This window comes from Palaemon carinicauda, chromosome 19 (assembly GCF_036898095.1).
Source record: "Palaemon carinicauda isolate YSFRI2023 chromosome 19, ASM3689809v2, whole genome shotgun sequence".
Classification (NCBI taxonomy): Eukaryota; Metazoa; Arthropoda; class Malacostraca; order Decapoda; family Palaemonidae; genus Palaemon; species Palaemon carinicauda.
The window spans coordinates 23,079,916-23,099,915 of record NC_090743.1 but is presented as its reverse complement, the minus strand read 5'-3'; the positions used below and the strand labels follow the sequence as shown (position 1 = coordinate 23,099,915).

General features: G+C 34.6%; 2 protein-coding genes across 2 annotated transcripts in view; one reads left to right on the top strand and one right to left on the bottom strand.

The window, feature by feature from the left end:
* Positions 1–20,000, bottom strand: part of Shab (Shaker cognate b) — a 524,075-nt gene that overhangs the window by 274,233 nt on the left and 229,842 nt on the right. The window lies entirely within an intron of this gene.
* Positions 1–20,000, top strand: part of LOC137658925 (uncharacterized) — a 110,896-nt gene that overhangs the window by 5,352 nt on the left and 85,544 nt on the right. Inside the window, exon 2 of the mRNA XM_068394042.1 lies at positions 1–79. This exon is cut by the window's left edge and continues 9 nt beyond it. Coding sequence (XP_068250143.1) covers positions 1–79 — 79 coding nt within the window. The remainder of the gene's footprint in view (positions 80–20,000) is intronic.

The window sequence follows — 20,000 nt, the reverse complement described above, 5'->3', positions numbered from 1 at the left end:
CGTCAGATACGACGGAAAAAACTTCTAACAATAGTGTCTTGGAAAAACCAACTTTCCTGCAGTTTGAATGTGTCTTAGGGTGAGCACAAACATCGAACGCATGTGACAACAGCAGTGATTTTTAATTACTCTTACTATAAATACAGCTGATTTTGCTACTAATAGTATTACTGTTATAATAAATGTTTCTTTCAAAGTTAATGGCTTACATGTTTTTCCAAATATTTTGTTTCATATAATAATAATAATAATAATAATAATAATAACTACAATAACAACAGTAATAATTCTTTAATCAGAAATTGCTCATGTTTGACAGAATCCACTGAAACAAGGTACTACCGCCGCTGATGGCTTGAGGTGGTCGTGTAGACAGTTGGAATTCTTGATACACCTAGCTCTGATGAAGTGTACTCAGCCACTCTCTTACTGAGTGGCGAGTTCCAGTTTTTAGACCACCCCACCACCTATACCAGCCCTCTCTACAGTAATTTTTTTTTTTTTTTTGCTTATTCGCCATGAAATAAGGGTGTGATAGGGTGCACTTCTTTGGACCAAGGTGCACCAGGGACTCGTGTGTCCAACTGTGCATCCTGCAGCAAATGAGTACCAGAATATGCTAGAATTAAGAAAGTGGCATTGGGTTAGCAATTACACTAGTGTTAATAATAATAATAATAATAATAATAATAATAATATACTATACTCTATACTATAATAATAATAATAATAATAATAATAATAATAATAATAATAATAATAATAATATACTATACTCTATACTATAATAATAATAATAATAATAATAACAACACTATGATATATCAGTAATATTAGAAATCTGAGAGAGAGAGAGAGAGAGAGAGAGAGAGAGAGAGAGAGAGAGAGAGAGAGTTATTAACAACCCTGTTTCCTTGCAGATTAGAAAGACCTAAAATATTACTACAGCCTTAGAGTTGTTATTAACAACCCTGTTTCCTTGCACATTAGACAGACCTATAATATTACTACAGCCTTAGGGTTGTTATTAACAACCCTTTTTCCTTGCAGATTAGACAGACCTATAATATTTCTACAGCCTTAGGGTTGTTATTAACAACCCTTTTTCCTTGCAGATTAGACAGACCTATAATATTTCTACAGCCTTAGGGTTGTTATTAACAACCCTTTTTCCTTGCAGATTAGACAGACCTATAATATTTCTACAGCCTTAGGGTTGTTATTAACTGTTTCCTTGCAGATTAGACAGACCTATAATATTTCTACAGCCTTAGAGTTGTTATTATCAACCCTGTTTCCTTGCAGATTAGACAGACCTATAATATTTCTACAGCCTTAGGGTTGTTATTAACTGTTTCCTTGCAGATTAGACAGACCTATAATATTACTACAGCCTTAGAGTTGTTATTAACAACCCTGTTTCTTTGCGGATTAGACAGACCTATAATATTACTACAGCCTTAGTGTTGTTATTAACAACCCTGTTTCCTTGCAGATTAGAAAGACCTAAAATATTACTACAGCCTTAGAGTTGTTATTAACAACACTGTTTCCTTGCACATTAGACAGACCTATAATATTACTACAGCCTTAGAGTTGTTATTAACAACCCTGTTTCCTTGCAGATTAGAAAGACCTAAAATATTACTACAGCCTTAGAGTTGTTATTAACAACACTGTTTCCTTGCAGATTAGAAAGACCTAAAATATTACTACAGCCTTAGAGTTGTTATTAACAACACTGTTTCCTTGCAGATTAGACAGACCTATAATATTACTACAGCCTTAGAGTTGTTATTAACAACCCTGTTTCCTTGCAGATTAGACAGACCTATAATATTACTACAGCCTTAGAGTTGTTATTAACAACCCTGTTTCCTTGCAGATTAGAAAGACCTAAAATATTACTACAGCCTTAGAGTTGTTATTAACAACACTGTTTCCTTGCACATTAGACAGACCTAAAATATTACTACAGCCTTAGAGTTGTTATTAACAACACTGTTTCCTTGCACATTAGACAGACCTATAATATTACTACAGCCTTAGAGTTGTTATTAACAACCCTGTTTCCTTGCAGATTAGAAAGACCTAAAATATTACTACAGCCTTAGAGATGTTATTAACAACACTGTTTCCTTGCACATTAGACAGACCTATAATATTACTACAGCCTTAGAGTTGTTATTAACAACCCTGTTTCCTTGCGGATTAGAAAGACCTAAAATATTACTACAGCCTTAGAGTTGTTATTAACAACCCTGTTTCTTTGCGGATTAGACAGACCTATAATATTTCTACAGCCTTAGGGTTGTTATTAACAACCCTTTTTCCTTGCAGATTAGACAGACCTATAATATTTCTACAGCCTTAGGGTTGTTATTAACTGTTTCCTTGCAGATTAGACAGACCTATAATATTTCTACAGCCTTAGGGTTGTTATTAACAACCCTTTTTCCTTGGAGATTAGACAGACCTATAATATTACTACAGCCTTAGAGTTGTTATTAACAACCCTGTTTCTTTGCGGATTAGACAGACCTATAATATTTTTACAGCCTTAGTGTTGTTATTAACAACCCTGTTTCCTCGCACATTAGACAGACCTATAATATTATTACAGCCTTAGGGTTGTTATTAACAACCCTGTTTCCTCGCAGATTAGACAGACCTATAATATTACTACAGCCTTAGAGTTGTTATTAACAACCCTGTTTCCTCGCAGATTAGACAGACCTATAATATTACTACAGCCTTAGAGTTGTTATTAACAACCCTGTTTCCTCGCAGATTAGACAGACCTATAATATTACTACAGCCTTAGGGTTGTTATTAACAACCCTGTTTCCTCGCAGATTAGACAGACCTATAATATTACTACAGCCTTAGGGTTGTTATTAACAACCCTGTTTCCTCGCAGATTAGACAGACCTATAATATTTCTACAGCCTTAGGGTTGTTATTAACAACCCTGTTTCCTCGCAGATTAGACAGACCTAAAATATTACTACAGCCTTAGAGTTGTTATTAACAACACTGTTTCCTCGCAGATTAGACAGACCTATAATATTACTACAGCCTTAGGGTTGTTATTAACAACCCTTTTTCCTCGCAGATTAGACAGACCTATAATATTTCTACAGCCTTAGGGTTGTTATTAACTGTTTCCTTGCAGATTAGAGACCTATAATATTACTACAGCCTTAGAGTTGATATCAACAGCCCTGTTTCCTCGCAGATTAAACAGACCTATAATATTACTACAGCCTTAGGGTTGTTATTAACAACCCTGTTTCCTCGCAGATTAGACAGACCTATAATATTACTACAGCCTTAGGGTTGTTATTAACAACCCTGTTTCCTCGCAGATTAGACAGACCTATAATATTACTACAGCCTTAGAGTTGTTATTAACAACCCTGTTTCCTCGCAGATTAGACAGACCTATAATATTACTACAGCCTTAGAGTTGTTATTAACAACCCTGTTTGCTTGCAGATTAGACAGACCTATAATATTTCTACAGCCTTAGAGTTGTTATTAACAACCCTTTTTCCTCGCAGATTAGACAGACCTATAATATTACTACAGCCTTAGAGTTGTTATTAACAACCCTGTTTGCTTGCAGATTAGACAGACCTATAATATTTCTACAGCCTTAGGGTTGTTATTAACAACCCTTTTTCCTCGCAGATTACACAGACCTATAATATTACTACAGCCTTAGAGTTGTTATTAACAACCCTGTTTGCTTGCAGATTAGACAGACCTATAATATTTCTACAGCCTTAGGGTTGTTATTAACAACCCTTTTTCCTCGCAGATTACACAGACCTATAATATTACTACAGCCTTAGAGTTGTTATTAACAAGAACTAACCACGAAGTAGTATGTAAAATTGTACATAAGCTTCTTTCATTATAAGGAAATGTTTATTACCGATATATTTAATATTGTATTATATAGATAGTAATCAGTGAGACTTGTTGATGGTATAAGTTTAATGATATTTCGCTATGATAATAGTAATTTACAAGGTAAATAAATTCAGTTTGAGATCCATTTTTCTTTTTCATCAACGATTGTAAAAAATACATGGCATTCATACATTGTAATTTGGACTACAAGTGTTCTTTTGTAGACTATTGTATGGTTATGGTCAATAAAATATCTATATCTAACGATTACTACTACTATACTACTACTACTATCATTCAACTGCAACTATTGCTGGTTGCAGTTGGGTACCTTAACTTGAAAATTCAATTACAACCAATACCAATATTACTGCAAATATGCAAATACTCTCTCTCTCTCTCTCTCTCTCTCTCTCTCTCTCTCTCTCTCTCTCTCTCTCTCTCTCTCTCTCTCTCTCTCTCTCTCTCGTTTCTAGTTTCTTAGCAAAACATAACTCCAGCTGTGTAAATTAACGTCAAATATCTGATTTTGATAACCACTCAAGTTTTTATCTTATCAGCAATCATATGCACACAACTTGAGCACTGATATCAATACTTTATGGTCGTAACGAAGCTGTTTGTTGCTCTCGCTAGTTCCATAAATGAATTCCTGATATAGAAACTAAAATTAAGTAAGTTTACCTACTCTATAGCTTATACAAATATATCAACATATGTTCGTGCTCCGGTGCTTTTTGTCAATCTTTTTCTAACAATGGCATTCCACTTACAGATATGTATAGTTTTTTGTCTGATATATAAAGATTCCTGCTATTAATTATTTAGGGGGTTGAGCAAGATTTTTCCATTTCATCTCGTGTATCTTTGCCTTTTATAAAGAAAAAAAATCACCCTTAACCTTAGTGTTATTTTTTACTCATAAGAGCTAATATCATATATGTCAATATTTTCCTTTAAGACGATGTACTAATAAGGAAACATAAACTATTACTGTTGTAGAACGCACATTATAAGAGCCGCTTCTGGATTCACACAGGTTTCGTCCTGAGGGTTCGTTCTTCAATTGGGGTTGAAAGTATTATTAAAGTTAAATGAAAGACACCTAAATAAGAAAATATTAAAGAAAGCTAAATAAAAATAAAAGTCAAGTAATTTATATGGATAGAAGGCCAATTGCAAAGACCCATCAAAACAGTCTACAATGTGCCATTCATGACATGTACTATGTATCCCTCTCACACAGGTCATCTATCCATAACCCTGACCTCTTTTTTTCCCGTAAATTCCTTATTATTTAATCATTTGCTATTTAGGTTATTTTCTTTCTCTCGGGTGGACCATGCCACATCCGTCATGGTACTCTGTCTCACATTTCTTGTGACAAGGTTAGCATTCCATGAATTGATTAATTTGACAACCTCTCTCTCTCTCTCTCTCTCTCTCTCTCTCTCTCTCTCTCTCTCTACAACCAGACTATGAAAATGTCTGTTTCTTGTGTTTTGTTGGGCTATTTTATGGAACGGAATAATTTTAAGTCCGTAATTTTCTCTGCAGAGAGAGAGAGAGAGAGAGAGAGAGAGAGAGAGAGAGAGAGAGAGAGAGAGAGAGAGAGAGGCACCATGTATCAAATACATGAATCTGTCTAACTTCAACTATAAAAGTCTGATGATATGCTAGAAATTTTCATTCGTATACTATCAAAGTTTCAGTATTTCAGATATTTTTAATAATCAAGGTTTTGGTCCATGTAAAAAATACTACTAAAATTCAAATTATTAAGACCAATAATTCTCACAATTGTAAGTCAAAGATGACTGACCTACAAAAAAATGGCCGAGTGTTACCCCAAAGCCATTCCTCACCCAATGGATTATTAAAAAATAAGAAATAAAAAATAAAATAAAATAGAAAATCCTTGTGGTATTAGGTGTGATGAGTGCCTGAGATGTGTGCGAGTCATTACTAAGAGATTTCGTCAATAGTTTTGCCGCACTGGACAGGTGAGCTTCATCCCCTCCACCCGCTGCCTACAAACCCACCACCACCACCCACTGACTCAGTTCGCGGTCTTCCTCCTTCTGGACCGGCTGATTCAACCCTAGTGTGAGTCAAACCCAAAACTTCCTGCTGTTGCTGTGGAAGTTTAATTCCATGAACTTTTATCTTTGTGTCTTTAACTGGACCTCCAAAAATCTATTATGCTTCAAAACTTCTCTCCTGACTCTGATTCAGCCCCATGAAGCCATTTTCATATATTGTACCCAACCTACAAAACCTCTTCCATATCTTTGACATAGCTTCCAAGATATACTTCAAGTGGTCTGATGCAACCTCCAACACGTCAGAAAAGAAAATCAAACAATTTTGCCACTTCAAACCATATACGACTTAAATCTTCATCTGAAGTTAATTTTTCAATTTTTTGTTTGCACTGAGGGGGAGAGGGGGGGGGGGGCAAGCCAGCCTCAACTTGGTGCCGGTCCCAAGCCCGGGGAGGGTTGGCGGCAGGAAAGGCATCCAGCCATGAAAAATTAGCCAAAACGAATATGGACAGTGAATGTTATCAGAATAAAATTACTGCTAGATGGAGAAAAGCTGGCCAGAAACATCGACCCCACATAGAAGTGGGAAAAGATGCAGACAAAGAATAAGTATATCCATCTTTATGGGTACTCTTATTCTACATTCACAATTATTCCTTTAAATTTGAATCTATACAAACATGACGTTTCATCTGTACATCTTTATCAGATTAATGTCTCGTATTTCTTATTGAGATTTAGTCTGTTTCCTCGTAAATTCAATTGACGTTTTACTATTTCCATGAACGGTTTATGATTATAATCTTTCATTTTATCTGTTAATTAGTTTTAATAACAAAACATTATCTTCGATCGAATCTTAGTTTTCCTTTTGAATGAGAACATTGCTGTTATATTGAGAAATCTGCAGTAAGTGGCGTAATGTTTCTATAATATTTGATTAAATATCTTAAACATCTCTCTCTCATAACAATATCAACGACAACAGAAATAATAATAACGATGATGATAATAATAATAATAATAATAATAATAATAATAATAATAATAAGTGGAAGATAAGTGGAGAGAATAAATACTAAAGTACCGGGACCTCCTAATTGAACTAAGAAGGTTGTAGAATATGCAGGTAGAAGTGGTTCCAATAATCATAGGACCACTAAGGACCATACCCAAGTCATTGAAAAGGAATCGCGAGAAAGTAAGAGCCGATATAGCCCCAGGATTTGTAAAAATGTACGTGCTACTTGAAACAGCACATAGAGTGAGGAAAGGGATCAACTCCTAAGGAAGATGGATCCAACCCTGGACCCCACACTATAAACCTATCAGTCTCTGTAGATTGTGACCAAAATTATTATTTTTAATAATAATAATAATAATAATAATAATAATAATAATAATAATAATAATAATAATAATAATAATAATAATGCTGTACAGAAATCCCTTGAGTGTGGTCAGAAGTTCGTATGCTTGGCCTTAACTGGTGTTCCACAGGGTAGTGCTCTTGCCCCATTACTTTTCATACCATATACACCTAACGTGTGGTTTGGCTAAGGAAATAAGATCGTTGCATATGCAGATGATGCTACTCTCTTTGCATCAATTCCATATCCCGAATGTAGGTTTGGGTTGCTGAATCCATTGATAAAGATCTAGCTAAAATTAGTGCATGTTGCAAATTATAGGGTATGAAGTTGATTCCCAAAAAACTCAAAGTATGATTGTAAGTACGTCGAGGACAGTGGCTCCTCAACATCAGGATCTCCTCATTGATAATGTTTTAATTAACTGTAACTACTAAAATTTTAGGTGTGATTCTCGACAGAAAATTTACTTTTGAGAAACACATTAGGTCTGTTTCTTCTTCAATTGCACAAAAAAAAAAAAGCTTATTGAGAAAGACTTGTGAGATTTTCGGCGATCAATCAATTCTAAAGATGTTTTATTTCTTTCATTCTAACTTGTTTCCAGTACTGTTCTCTTGTCTGGTCTTCAGCTGCTGATTCTCAACTTAATTTGTTCGACAGGAACTTACGGTCTATTGTTTCTTTTTTATTCCTGATCTAGATATTAATCCCTGGCAACGTCGTTCAATTAGTTCGTTATGCATACGATTTTTCATAATTCTCACCATCCCTTACATTTAGATCTTCAAGAACAGTACCATCTTGTTCGTAATGCTAATTATGCAGTTAATTCTAATAGGTATGCGTTCTCCATCATGAATCTCAATATTACATAGTATTCTAGAAGTTTTATTCCTAATCGGGTAGTTGAATTAGTAGAACTTTAAAAGTTCAACAGACTGACTTGGTCTTTTTTTTACAGTTTATATATGAAAAATCTGTTTTAATGTTTTTTACTGTTCATAAAATATTATATTTTAATTGTTCATTATTTATCACACAGTTTATCAATTTCCTTTCCTGTTAAGAGCCCTTGTGCTTATAGCATCCGGTTTTATTGTTATAATAATAATAATAATAATAATAATAATAATAATAATAATAATGTCGACAATGTAAGACTGAATCGATTTCTTTTGCTAAAAACGCCAACTAGGATCAAACAGAAAAGACAATTGACCGAAGCAATAACGATGTAAAAGGGTTTATTTTCTGCATAACACCAAATACCATTCCATCCTAAAGAACATGTAGGCCTATATAGCTTACTTCGAAGTATGACGTCTGTTTAATCCTAAATATTTTAGAATTTTTCATCAATGTTTTGGAATTTTAAGAGAGTTGAGGAGACTCTTATCTGAGTATTCATGTCGTAATAAAATGAACTGAATTATAATCAAGAAAAATAAGATTAGTATTTTCTAAGTAAAAACAATACTAACTATTAGTTCGGATTAAGTACGGAATTTTGCCTAGTTTCACATGAAGAGTACACAGGCAGTACGGAAATTGCAGATATAGTACGGATGTACTAACAGCCAGTACATGTTGATTGAAGATTAATAAGAAAAAAAAACTGGTACTTTAGTCTACGGAGTTTACGCCTACACACATTACATTTGTATCGTAGTAAAATTAGCTGAATCTTATAAAAATAAGATAATTTATACAAACACCGACGACAAAACTACTACTAGAATAATTAAAGGCTACGTAAGTCAAACCTATGTCATTTGTTCCCCCCTCTCACGTGGCAGAACCCTCGAGAGATATAAAAATAACGGCTTCCCAACATTCTTTTTTATATAGAATTAGATTCATTTAATCAATTGCTGAAGTATCTCGTTTTCAAAAGCACTTCTGTGACATGTCGGATTCGGTTAATGAGGGTAGTGGGCCTCCTTCCGGTCCCTCTCCCTTAACCCCCCCCCCCCCCCACCACCACCACCACCCGCCACCCCCCACCCCCCGGCTCCTCCAACATCCGCAGCCCCAGGGAACCACCCTGTCCCCCTCTTCAGCCGACCAACTTCTCTCAGCAATGAGGGCAAAGGCGATTACAATTTCCATTTCTTGAAAAGCGTGTTTCTTTTTATGCTACAATATAAATACATAAAATCTACATGATTGATACATGATCATGAAAATTATTCTTTACGCGGCTAGAAATGTATTCCAATGCGTCTAAAATTAAGACTTACTGTAAGCAACATGTGAACATCGTTAAACATTGCAACACTTCTAATTCACTTGAAAGCGTGAAATAGGACACATTTAGCATAAGATTTTTCATAATTCCGAAACTCCTTTACATTCAGATCTTTCCGGAACGTACCATCCTATTCGTAAAACTAGGTATGCAATTAATTCTAATAGTCATGCCTTCTCCATCATAAAGCTGGAATTAGACTAGGATCTTTTTTTCGCCAACAGCAAATAGAACGTGCTCTTGCTTGGCAATCTTGGGTCCAAAAAGGCTCAAGAGATAAAAAAAAAAAAAATCTTTTGTTCAAACTGTGGTAGTTGTAGAATTATACAATTCACGTAATATACCGATAATACTTATTACTGCAACAGTTAGAAAATTCCTTGGCGCCATGATGATATCACCTAATAGGTTTCGTTTAACTTTTTCCCAATTTGCTCCTCGAACTGCGACATCCTGTGACGCTAAAACACTTTCGCTCGCTATCATCGACTGAAGGTTGATGAAATCCTCTGACAAGAAACGATCAATTTGATTCCACGATAAGGGTCAATACTACACAATATTCTGTGAGTTTTATTCCAGCTGTGAACAAGTTGTGGAATGATCGTCCTAATCGGGCAGTTGAATCAGTAGAACTTTAAAAGTTCAAACTTGCAGAATATGGTTTCATGTTGAACCGGCTATGTCTCTATTTACAGTTGATATATAAAACATCTCTTTTAATTCTGTTACTGTTTTTACAATATTATATTTTAATTGTTCATTACTTCTCATATAATTTATTCATTTCCTTATTTCCTTTCCTCACTGGACTACTTTCCCCTGTTGGAGCCCTTGGGCTTACAGCATGCTGCTTTTCCACCGAGGGTTGTAGCTTAAAAAAAAAAAAAAAATAATAATAATAATAATAATAATAATAACAACAGTAGTAGTAGTAATAATAATAATAATAATAATAATAATAATAATAATAATAATAATAATTATATGAAAATACGAATAAAAATTTACGAAATCTCGTTACGAGGATGATATTAATATTAACATTGGTTAACGGCATTTGAAATTTAATATTGATGACTTGAAAACACTTAAAAAAATTCCATGCAAAAACCCTACAGAAAACAACGTATTTTGCCCAAAATCAGAGTTCACATTATAACAACATCTAAGCGCAAAACACTTTAATGGACATTAATTTGCAAAGTACATTTCCATAAATATTAACAGTGATACACAAAAAAGATTATGCATACAAAAAATAAGTAGCCACGAGGAAAAAAGATGTGTCTCAATTCGAAAAAAACACACATTGTAAAGACTGAACACCTAATATTTACTGTTCTTGAAATATTTTATATTACTAGTTCATTACCTCTCGACGTTTGTTATTTCCTTTCCTTGCTGGGCTATGTTTACCTGTTGGAGCTCTTGGGTATCAAGCATCCTGCTTTTCCACCTAGGGTTGTAACTTGGCTAATAATAATAATAATAATAATAATAATAATAATAATAATAATAATAATAATAATAATAATGATAATCAGAAAAGCACTCTGAGTGCAGAACTCCGCCATGGCCGCTTAATTCTCGAAACCAGCTTGCGTTTCCCAGAATCAGTTTAAACCGTAGGCGTATTTGAAGTCTGTTGTAACAACCAAGTGCGAACTTGGGGTTAAGGTTACGGTTAATTCGGTCGACCTTTTACTCACCCTTGACCTTGACCTCTGACCTAGGACTTTCAATATTGAACCACTTTCACGTCTTAACATAACAATTAAACCCTGAAAGTATTACTACTCTATTACTAAAATTGTGGCCAGGAAGTTGTAACAAACAAACAAACAGACAAACAGGGACGAAAAACATAACTTCCTCCCAACTTCGGTGGCGGAGGTCTATTTCCTAAGTCACTATCCTCAATTTTGGCAGAGGTAATAATGATAATAATAATAATAATAATAATAATAATAATAATAATAATAATAATCATCGAGCCTGGTATTACGAACAACCAGTCCTAACACTGTCCTCTTCTGTAAGAATTAAATGCCAGCACATGCAGGAATGGCGCGCAAGCACCAAAGTAATTTGCACATTCCACATCACAGAAAACACGATTCTACAACCGCTCCTTCCTAGGTACATTTTGCCAGGTACGATTATCGCTCAACGATGATTGTCAAACGACTTTCTTGAGTACTTACTATTTTTTAATGTGGTTGTTTTGTTTCAAGCGACTGTCACTGATCACTTGTTAATCTAGTGGCAGTCGCTCAAAGCCGCTAGCAAAACAGCCATATTCAAATATAATTAATAAGTTTAATGCTCTTTATATAAGAAGTTTGTTTGAGTAATCCATGTTGATGTATGAAACATTACTCTGGTATGGTAGGTTAATGTATCTCTAGATTTCATATCATAGAGAATCCTCTTTAGGTGATTAATTCTAATAAGCAAGAGAAAGGCTTCCAACTTTACTTTATCAAAAACACCCATCGAGTGTAATACTAATCTAAGTTTTCCTTGGTTTCCGACGTCCTCGATAGTACAGTATATGACTGGATGTAACATAATCTGGCAAATCTTTCGTCGAAGGTAATTTACCAGCAGTAATATCCGACTCTAGCTCAGTGGTGGTATCTTAATAATGATTTCTCCTTTAGCAATAAATAATGCTAGATTAATATGTTAGAAATAATAAGAGGTGCAACAAAAATCTGATCTTATTTCAGGCTTGTTCAGATAAAGCACTTCGTTATCGTTATCTTCACATTAACAAAATAATTCTTAAAAGCCTTACAAAGAAAACCCAAAAATAAATTTCAATGATACCATTTTAATCAATTTCAAAAAGAGTAGATTTTGATGAATAGCCTAAATAGAATCCTCCACAAAATACATTCATCTCAGACTCTATTTCCCTTCATCCAAAAATTAGCCAAAAATGAGGAAATGGATATATAGCTCCGCTAGATTAAATCTTTATGATCTGAGACGTACATAAAAGAAAAAAAAATATGGCCGAAAGGAAAATGAATTACTTTTTATACAAAAGCTCTTGTTAAACTGTTATGGTGGAGCATCCCATAAAGATTTTTATCTTGCTGAATTGCTTACTGGAATCGGATTTATTCAAACGACGGAATAGAAATATGGAGATGCTGTGTTGGTCGTTTTTCTCTCACTGTAAGCTTTTTCATAGTATATGAAAATCTTGGTGGTGTGGGCAAAATAAAATAAAATACAACACGTGCATTATCTATTTTTTTTTCTTTTACCATAGACCCATCTCAAAATTTCTCGGCGTTCAGGTACAGTTGGCTTCATTAATTCCGTTACACTGACGTCTCCTTAGCTTCCCAATAAGTGTACCGGAATTAATGAGGCCAACTGTGCTTCATCAATTCCTTAGAAGTTGACTGAACTCAACGTTCTTTATATTGACCCTAAAAAAATACTAATATCCTTTAACACCTTCGTCGTTATATCTCATTTGGTTTCGCCGGACAGTTCCACTACTAAGTACCCAGCTCAGTCACTGCTCATGTTTGACAGAATCCACTGAAACAAGGGACTACCACCCTTGTTAGCGAGATAATGTAAGGTGGTCACCATTAGTGATTCAGTAGTCAGGATGTGGATTCTAATGAAAATCAATACAAGACTTTACTTTCTATTTATACACTAATGTAAATAGGTAACAGCATATGCTACAATCAAGAATGGCGTTGGGATAACAATCATGCCAGCACGTGTAAAAAAAAAAAAAAAAAAAAAAAAAAAAAAAAAAAAATAATAATAATAATAATAAAAATGTCAAAGTTTCAGAATTCATTGTGATATATTACTATTACCACCCAATCGATATTATCTGCTGCAAAACTCCTAATTTTTTAAATAAATATAAAGTCAACGGTCACAGCAAGATTACTATATCGAATGTGCCCAAAACAAATAAGTGCACCAACAATAAATTACATGGAAGGACGACCGCCCTGGGATGCCTTAGTATGTAAATAAGGATAAGCAATAGAATTCCTTTTTAAGAATAACACTATGCTTGAAAACGTAATTCCACAAAAATATATCGCTAAAAATAGCTGAAAATGATAACTTACTTACTTACTTGTTTTGGGTTTAAATCCAACCCTCCACTGAAGTCGAGTGAACTACTTCTCGGTCGGGCGGGTCCATATTAATCATCTAACGAAACATTTTCATTATAACTTATACAATTCTTTGGTTGTAGCATCTTCCAAATCATATGATCTTGTGAAAGTAATGTCTTTAGTTTCTTCTTAAATTCAATTGCCCCCTTTAGGTCCTTCATTTCAGTTGGCAGTTTATTATAATGTCTAGGCGCACAGTAGTTAAAAGCCCTTTCACCAAATTTACTATTTGTTCTTGGTTCAGATAGCCTATGTTTGTCACTCATGTGTCTTATGTTAACATTTATTTCTAGTTCTAGTTTGTTCAGGCATTCTTTTAGATATTTTGGTTCATTTTGGTTCAGTACCTTAAACGTTAGTAAGAGTAGCTTGTATTCAATTCTCGCCTTTACCGGCAGCCAGTGTAATTTAATTAGTGCAGGGGTAACTCTTTCCCTATTGTGTAGTCCTTTTATTAATCTAGCGGCTCTGTTTTGTACTCTCTGAATTTTCTTCAGCTGATAATTTGGTAAACCATAGAACAGTGAGTTGCAGTAATCAATTCTTGAAAATGTGGTGATTAATGAGTATGGCAATAGATTTTTCATCTAAGTATTTACTAATATATGCTATGCTTCTAATATGATAGTTACAATTTCTTACCATATTATTTATATGTTCATTCATTGTCAGTCTATCATCCATGATTAATCCAAGATTTCTGACAGATTTCTTTAGGTCAATGATCGATTGACCTATTTCAATTCTTTGGAAGCATTCGATTCTTTTCATATCTTTTTCATTTCCCAAAATAATACATTCACTTTTAACATCAACAGCTTAAATATATTCATATATGCATTATAAAAGCGTTCAAGTAAAACGAACAAAAACCCTAAATTCAATTACAAGGAGAACGTGCTTATCCTGGTTTACGAAGACGAGAAGCATATTACGATTCTTGTCGACGAAAGCTACTTTGATCTAAATCAAGATAAAGTCATAAGGGAATGAATAAGAGGTCCTTCAAGTAGTGAGCACCATCCAGTAGGAATGTAGATGCTACCGTACCAACAAGTACATGCTACTTGTGGGTGCAGTAATGAATGTCCTTCCCAACTGGTGTATGTATGTATGTATGTATGTATGTATGTATATATATATATATATATATATATATATATATATATATACGTAAACATCAACAATTGAAATGGTTTTTTCTAAACTTGAGAGAGAGAGAGAGAGAGAGAGAGAGAGAGAGAGAGAGAGAGAGAGATCATTATAAAAGGTACGTGGAGTACCAAGAAGTTCTTACAGAAGATGAAAGGAAGTTCTTATCAGAATATTCGTGGAATACCGCCGGTGCTCAAACTATCATTTATAGACCACACGTGACCTGAATGGTCATTGGGGAGAGAGAGAGAGAGAGAGAGAGAGAGAGAGAGAGAGAGAGAGAGAGAGAGAGAGAGAGAGAGAGAGAGAGAGAGAGAGAGATATTAAGCTGGCAAAAACCATTTTTTTTCATTTCGAATCCAGAGATTTTTTTTTCTTTTTACTCTCTCTCAACTCTCCCTTCGGAAAAGGGACAAAACTAAGAGAATATCGAAGGGACTGACAGGTATTCAAATCCATTCAGTCTTCAAATCTCTATCATTATTATCATTATCATCATTATTACTAGCTAAGCTACAACCCTAGTTGGAAAAGCAGGATTCAACTGCGAAATACAGTAACAACATTCAAAATATTAAAATAGATCTTTCATATATAAACTATAAAAATTCCAAAAAGAAAAAAAACAATAGGAAGAGATATAAGATAGAATAATGTGTCCAACTGTGCCCTCAAGCAAGGGAACTCTATCCAACACAGTGGAAGACCATGGTATAAAGGCTATGGCATTACCCAAGACTAGATAACAATAGGTTTATTTTGAAGTGTCCTTCTCATAGAGATGCTGCTTACATCGGATTTCCATAAACCTTATAGCAATGTATGAATAGCCTACAAAAATTCGATAAAGAAAACCTCTAAAATCATAAGTCCTCTTAGCATGTTATTAGACTGGAATTAGAATGCTGCTGTCAATCACTATTTACAAAGCGCAAAACTCCAATTCCTTTCCAGATAACTGGAAAGGATAATATTTCTTTTCAATATGAAGACATTAAACTTTTATTGATTATAGAAAGCATGGTGGTGCCATTTATCATAATCTTAATCATCCTCATCGTAATCATTATTATTATTATCATTATTATTATCATCATCATTAATATCACCATGATCATCATGATCATGATCATTATGATCATGATCATGATCATTATCAATATTATTATTACCAGCTAAGCTACACCCCTATAAACCCAAGGACCCCAACAGGGAAAAAATAACACTGTGAGGAAAGGGAATAAACTCGAAAAAAAATTATAAAAATTCAAAGATTTGGAAGATCAAATTCCCCTATGTGTCATGCAATTTAAATAAAATATTTTTTAGAAAATTAATTATTAATGCTGAATTTCGGCGAAGTTAAACAATGCTGGGTTTGGTCCAAACTCGGATGGGTGACCACAACGAAGATTAGATAGACGGTGACAGTTAATAAGATATTTCATGATCCATAAGGTAGGACGTGGTGATGGCAGCATCATTACTAACTTCTTGCTGAAGGTACACTTATGGGAAAGGGCGAATGGTGAATAAAAAAAACATCATTATTATTACTATTATTATTAATAGTGTACGCAACCCGTCAAGATATTGGTTAAGCATATAGATAGATATGCACACGCGTACACACCCATTCTCACTCAGTTATGACTTCTCCCTCTCCACCCTACCCAAGGGACCGGGAAAGACAAAGTAGTTATACGTCTTATAATGCCGCTGAGCGTGATTAAAAAAATATATAATATATATATAAATATATATATAATATATATATAAATATATATATAATATATATATATATATATATATATATATATATGTATGTATATATACAGTATATATCAATACACTAGCTCTGTATTATATACGAGAGATGAAGAACAACCATGCATATGCAGCAAACTATGAAGATCATTTGTCAGTTTCACATGTTTCCACATAAGAGAATATCTGTAAAATATGAGCTAACCATGGATCGATCAAGAAGTTAGTAAAGTATAAATGGCGTTATTTAATCATTTCATCTTCAAAATTCTGCATATCAACTACAAACAAAAATCAGATAAATATACTACACAGTACGCGTGTAATTCAAACGTTATCAATCCGTGGTAAAGTCACGACTTTAAAGGTTTAAAGGCCGCTCATGAATGGCAAGAGGTAAGGGGCAGTGACACTGCTCTTGCTAGCAGGACAATGCCTTAGTATCTGACCATATATACATAGATCAGCGACAAAGACACTTCTCCACTTAAGCTAGGAACGGGGAGGACAAGGCAATGGCTGCTGTTGACTAGGCAGGTAGACCTGGAAGGCTCCCCAAAACCACACCCCTCCCTTAGCTCAAAAGGTTGGTGAGGTTGCAAACGCAAGAATAAACTATCGAGCTTGAGCGGGACTCGAACCCCAGTCCGGCAAATCGGTAAGCAGGGATTTTTCCAATAGGCCACCACAACCCCAAAGCTAGGCTGCCAGTATTATAAAACAACAAAGCTTTTATTAAAAAACGTATAACAATCAGATTTAAACCTAAAAAACAGACAGGAACTATTAATGAATTTTCGTCAAAGTGGATAAAAAAAAAAAAAAAGTTTGCCCTATTTGGCTGGAACTCTGATTTTTCCCAAAATTGTGCCAGACTTCTATTGACCGTTCCCTCATTCTGTCCATCAAACAAAAACAAAAAATTACTTGTCTTCACCAAAGCATCAGTCATTTTGGAATCTAATATTTCGAAAGAAGATTATCTATTTGAACAAAATCTATATAGAAATAATGGAGATAGTAATAAAGTTTTCTTTCTCGTGCAATGATGAATATGAAAATGTAACGTATCTCGAACCACACCCTAACCCTATAAAGGTGAGAGAGAGAGAGAGAGAGAGAGAGAGAGAGAGAGAGAGAGAGAGAGAGAGAGAGAGAGAGAGATGCACGACGTCAAGAAGAAGAAAGGTCACCCAAGTGACTCAAAGCGTGGGAGGATGTAAGAAAGACGTTAGACAAAGGAGCTGAGAGAGAGAGAGAGAGAGAGAGAGAGAGAGAGAGAGAGAGAGAGAGAGAGAGAGAGAGAGAGAGAGAGAGAGAGAGAGAGCGCAGCGTTATCTACGGCATCTGAGATACAATTCATTCCTATAAAATAAAATAAAGAAAATCCCTGCTAAAAGTACCTTCCATAATCCACATAGATTTGAAGATGACTGGAATCATGGACGTTGCTAAATAAGTATGCAACCATTGAAGTGCAAGAGTACCAAGGTTCTGTCCTCTTTTATGGCTCCTGTTACTGTGCGGAGGCATCAGTTAGGCATTATCTAAGAAGCGAAGTGAATGTAACTAACTTTATTGGGTGGAGCATCAGTATATATACAACCTGCTCCACTCAAGAACGGCAAAAAAATTCATACACAATGAGACAAGCATATAAAGGCATTAACAAGTTATCAGTACGAGGGTTTAGAGCGATAACGGCAATATACAATAAAACAGGAGAAGGACACTCCAAAATCAAACCATTGTTCTCTAGTCTTGGGTAGTGCCATAGCCTCTGTACCATGGTCTTCCACTGTCTTGGGTTAGAGTTCTCTTGCTTGAGGGTACACTCGGGCACACTATTCTATCTAATTTCTCTTCCTCTTGCTTTGTTAAATTATTCAAAGTTTATATATGAAATATTTGTTTTAATGTTGTTACCGTTCTTAAGATATTTTATTTTTCCTTGTTTCCTTTCCTCACTGGTTTATTTTCCCTGTTGGGGCCCCTGGGCTTATAGCATCCTGCTTTTCCAACTAGGGTTGTAGCTTAGCAAGTAATAATAATAATAATAATAATAATAATAATAATAATAATAATACATTGTATAAGCTTGTGTGATACGTGTGCGGTACATTACCTTAGTTGGTAACGTTCCTTGCTTCTCATTTGAAATGTTACGTACTGACTCCCAAAGATGTTGAATTTCATTTCTATTGCACACACGTTGTTTGTTCATCTCCTTCATATTTACCTTTTTACATTCAAGTTCAATATTCAGAACAATCAAGTCCCTACATTCAATAGCATGATACAGGTAAGTAAACTCATAAAAAATCACAATGAAAGCGACTTGAGGACACAGACTCTTAAGCTTCTCAGAAGTTTCACGAACGACTTCATTGGAGAGTATTTTAAGTGATCAACCCAAATGCTTTCAACGTTTATTAATACCCTTTTAACTAACATGAAATATTGCTCGAGAGATTTGCAAATATTTCGTCAAGCTGTTCACTGAAGTTGTTCTCAAGACCATTGAATTACCATTCAATCTTTCCGGTAAAAATCTATAATACATCACACAACGAAAGTTATAATAAATCCCAATCTATCAAAGAAAAAAAATATTGGTGAAAATCTGGTAAAGTTTGCTTTCAGGTGGTTTGGTCATTAATGGAAAATTAAGTATACAACAAGTTGGTGTAAATAATAACATTTAAATGCAACAACATATAAGGATGAAATTTAAGAATGAAGGATTGGTAATAATTATCTACCATCATAACATCATTGGTCATTGATGCCGATTGGAGTAAGATTAATATAAAAATAACTTCAGATAAAAAAACTATACAAGAATAAATAACTTGACAATGAAAAATTTAAAATTACATATAACACTCAATGACGAGTAAAAAGGCCGGCTTCTTCCTTCCTATTGTTATCCCTACATTAAAGGGTCGGTTGCCTAATGCGCCCTCTCCAATGCCTTTTATCAAAGTCATCCTCTTCTCTCCATATCACCCTTCACCTTATCTCACCATCTAATTTTCTGCCTCCCTCTCGATCTTCTCCCCCTAATATGATTCATCCTGGCAATAGACAAAACATCTTCTCCAAGAATCTTGATGAGGATGTACCTACCATCCTCGTTACGAGCTTCAGAGAAGAATCGTTTTCAGATTGAGGAAGTTTTTTTCTTTAGAAAGAGCAGATGTGTTAGATTGCAGCGGCCTTATCATCCCGGAAACAAGAGAACATATGTAAAGCCGAAAGTGAGTGATACATTGTGTATTTGTTTGGGCCACAAACTTCCATCTTTTAGATAAGCGTATAA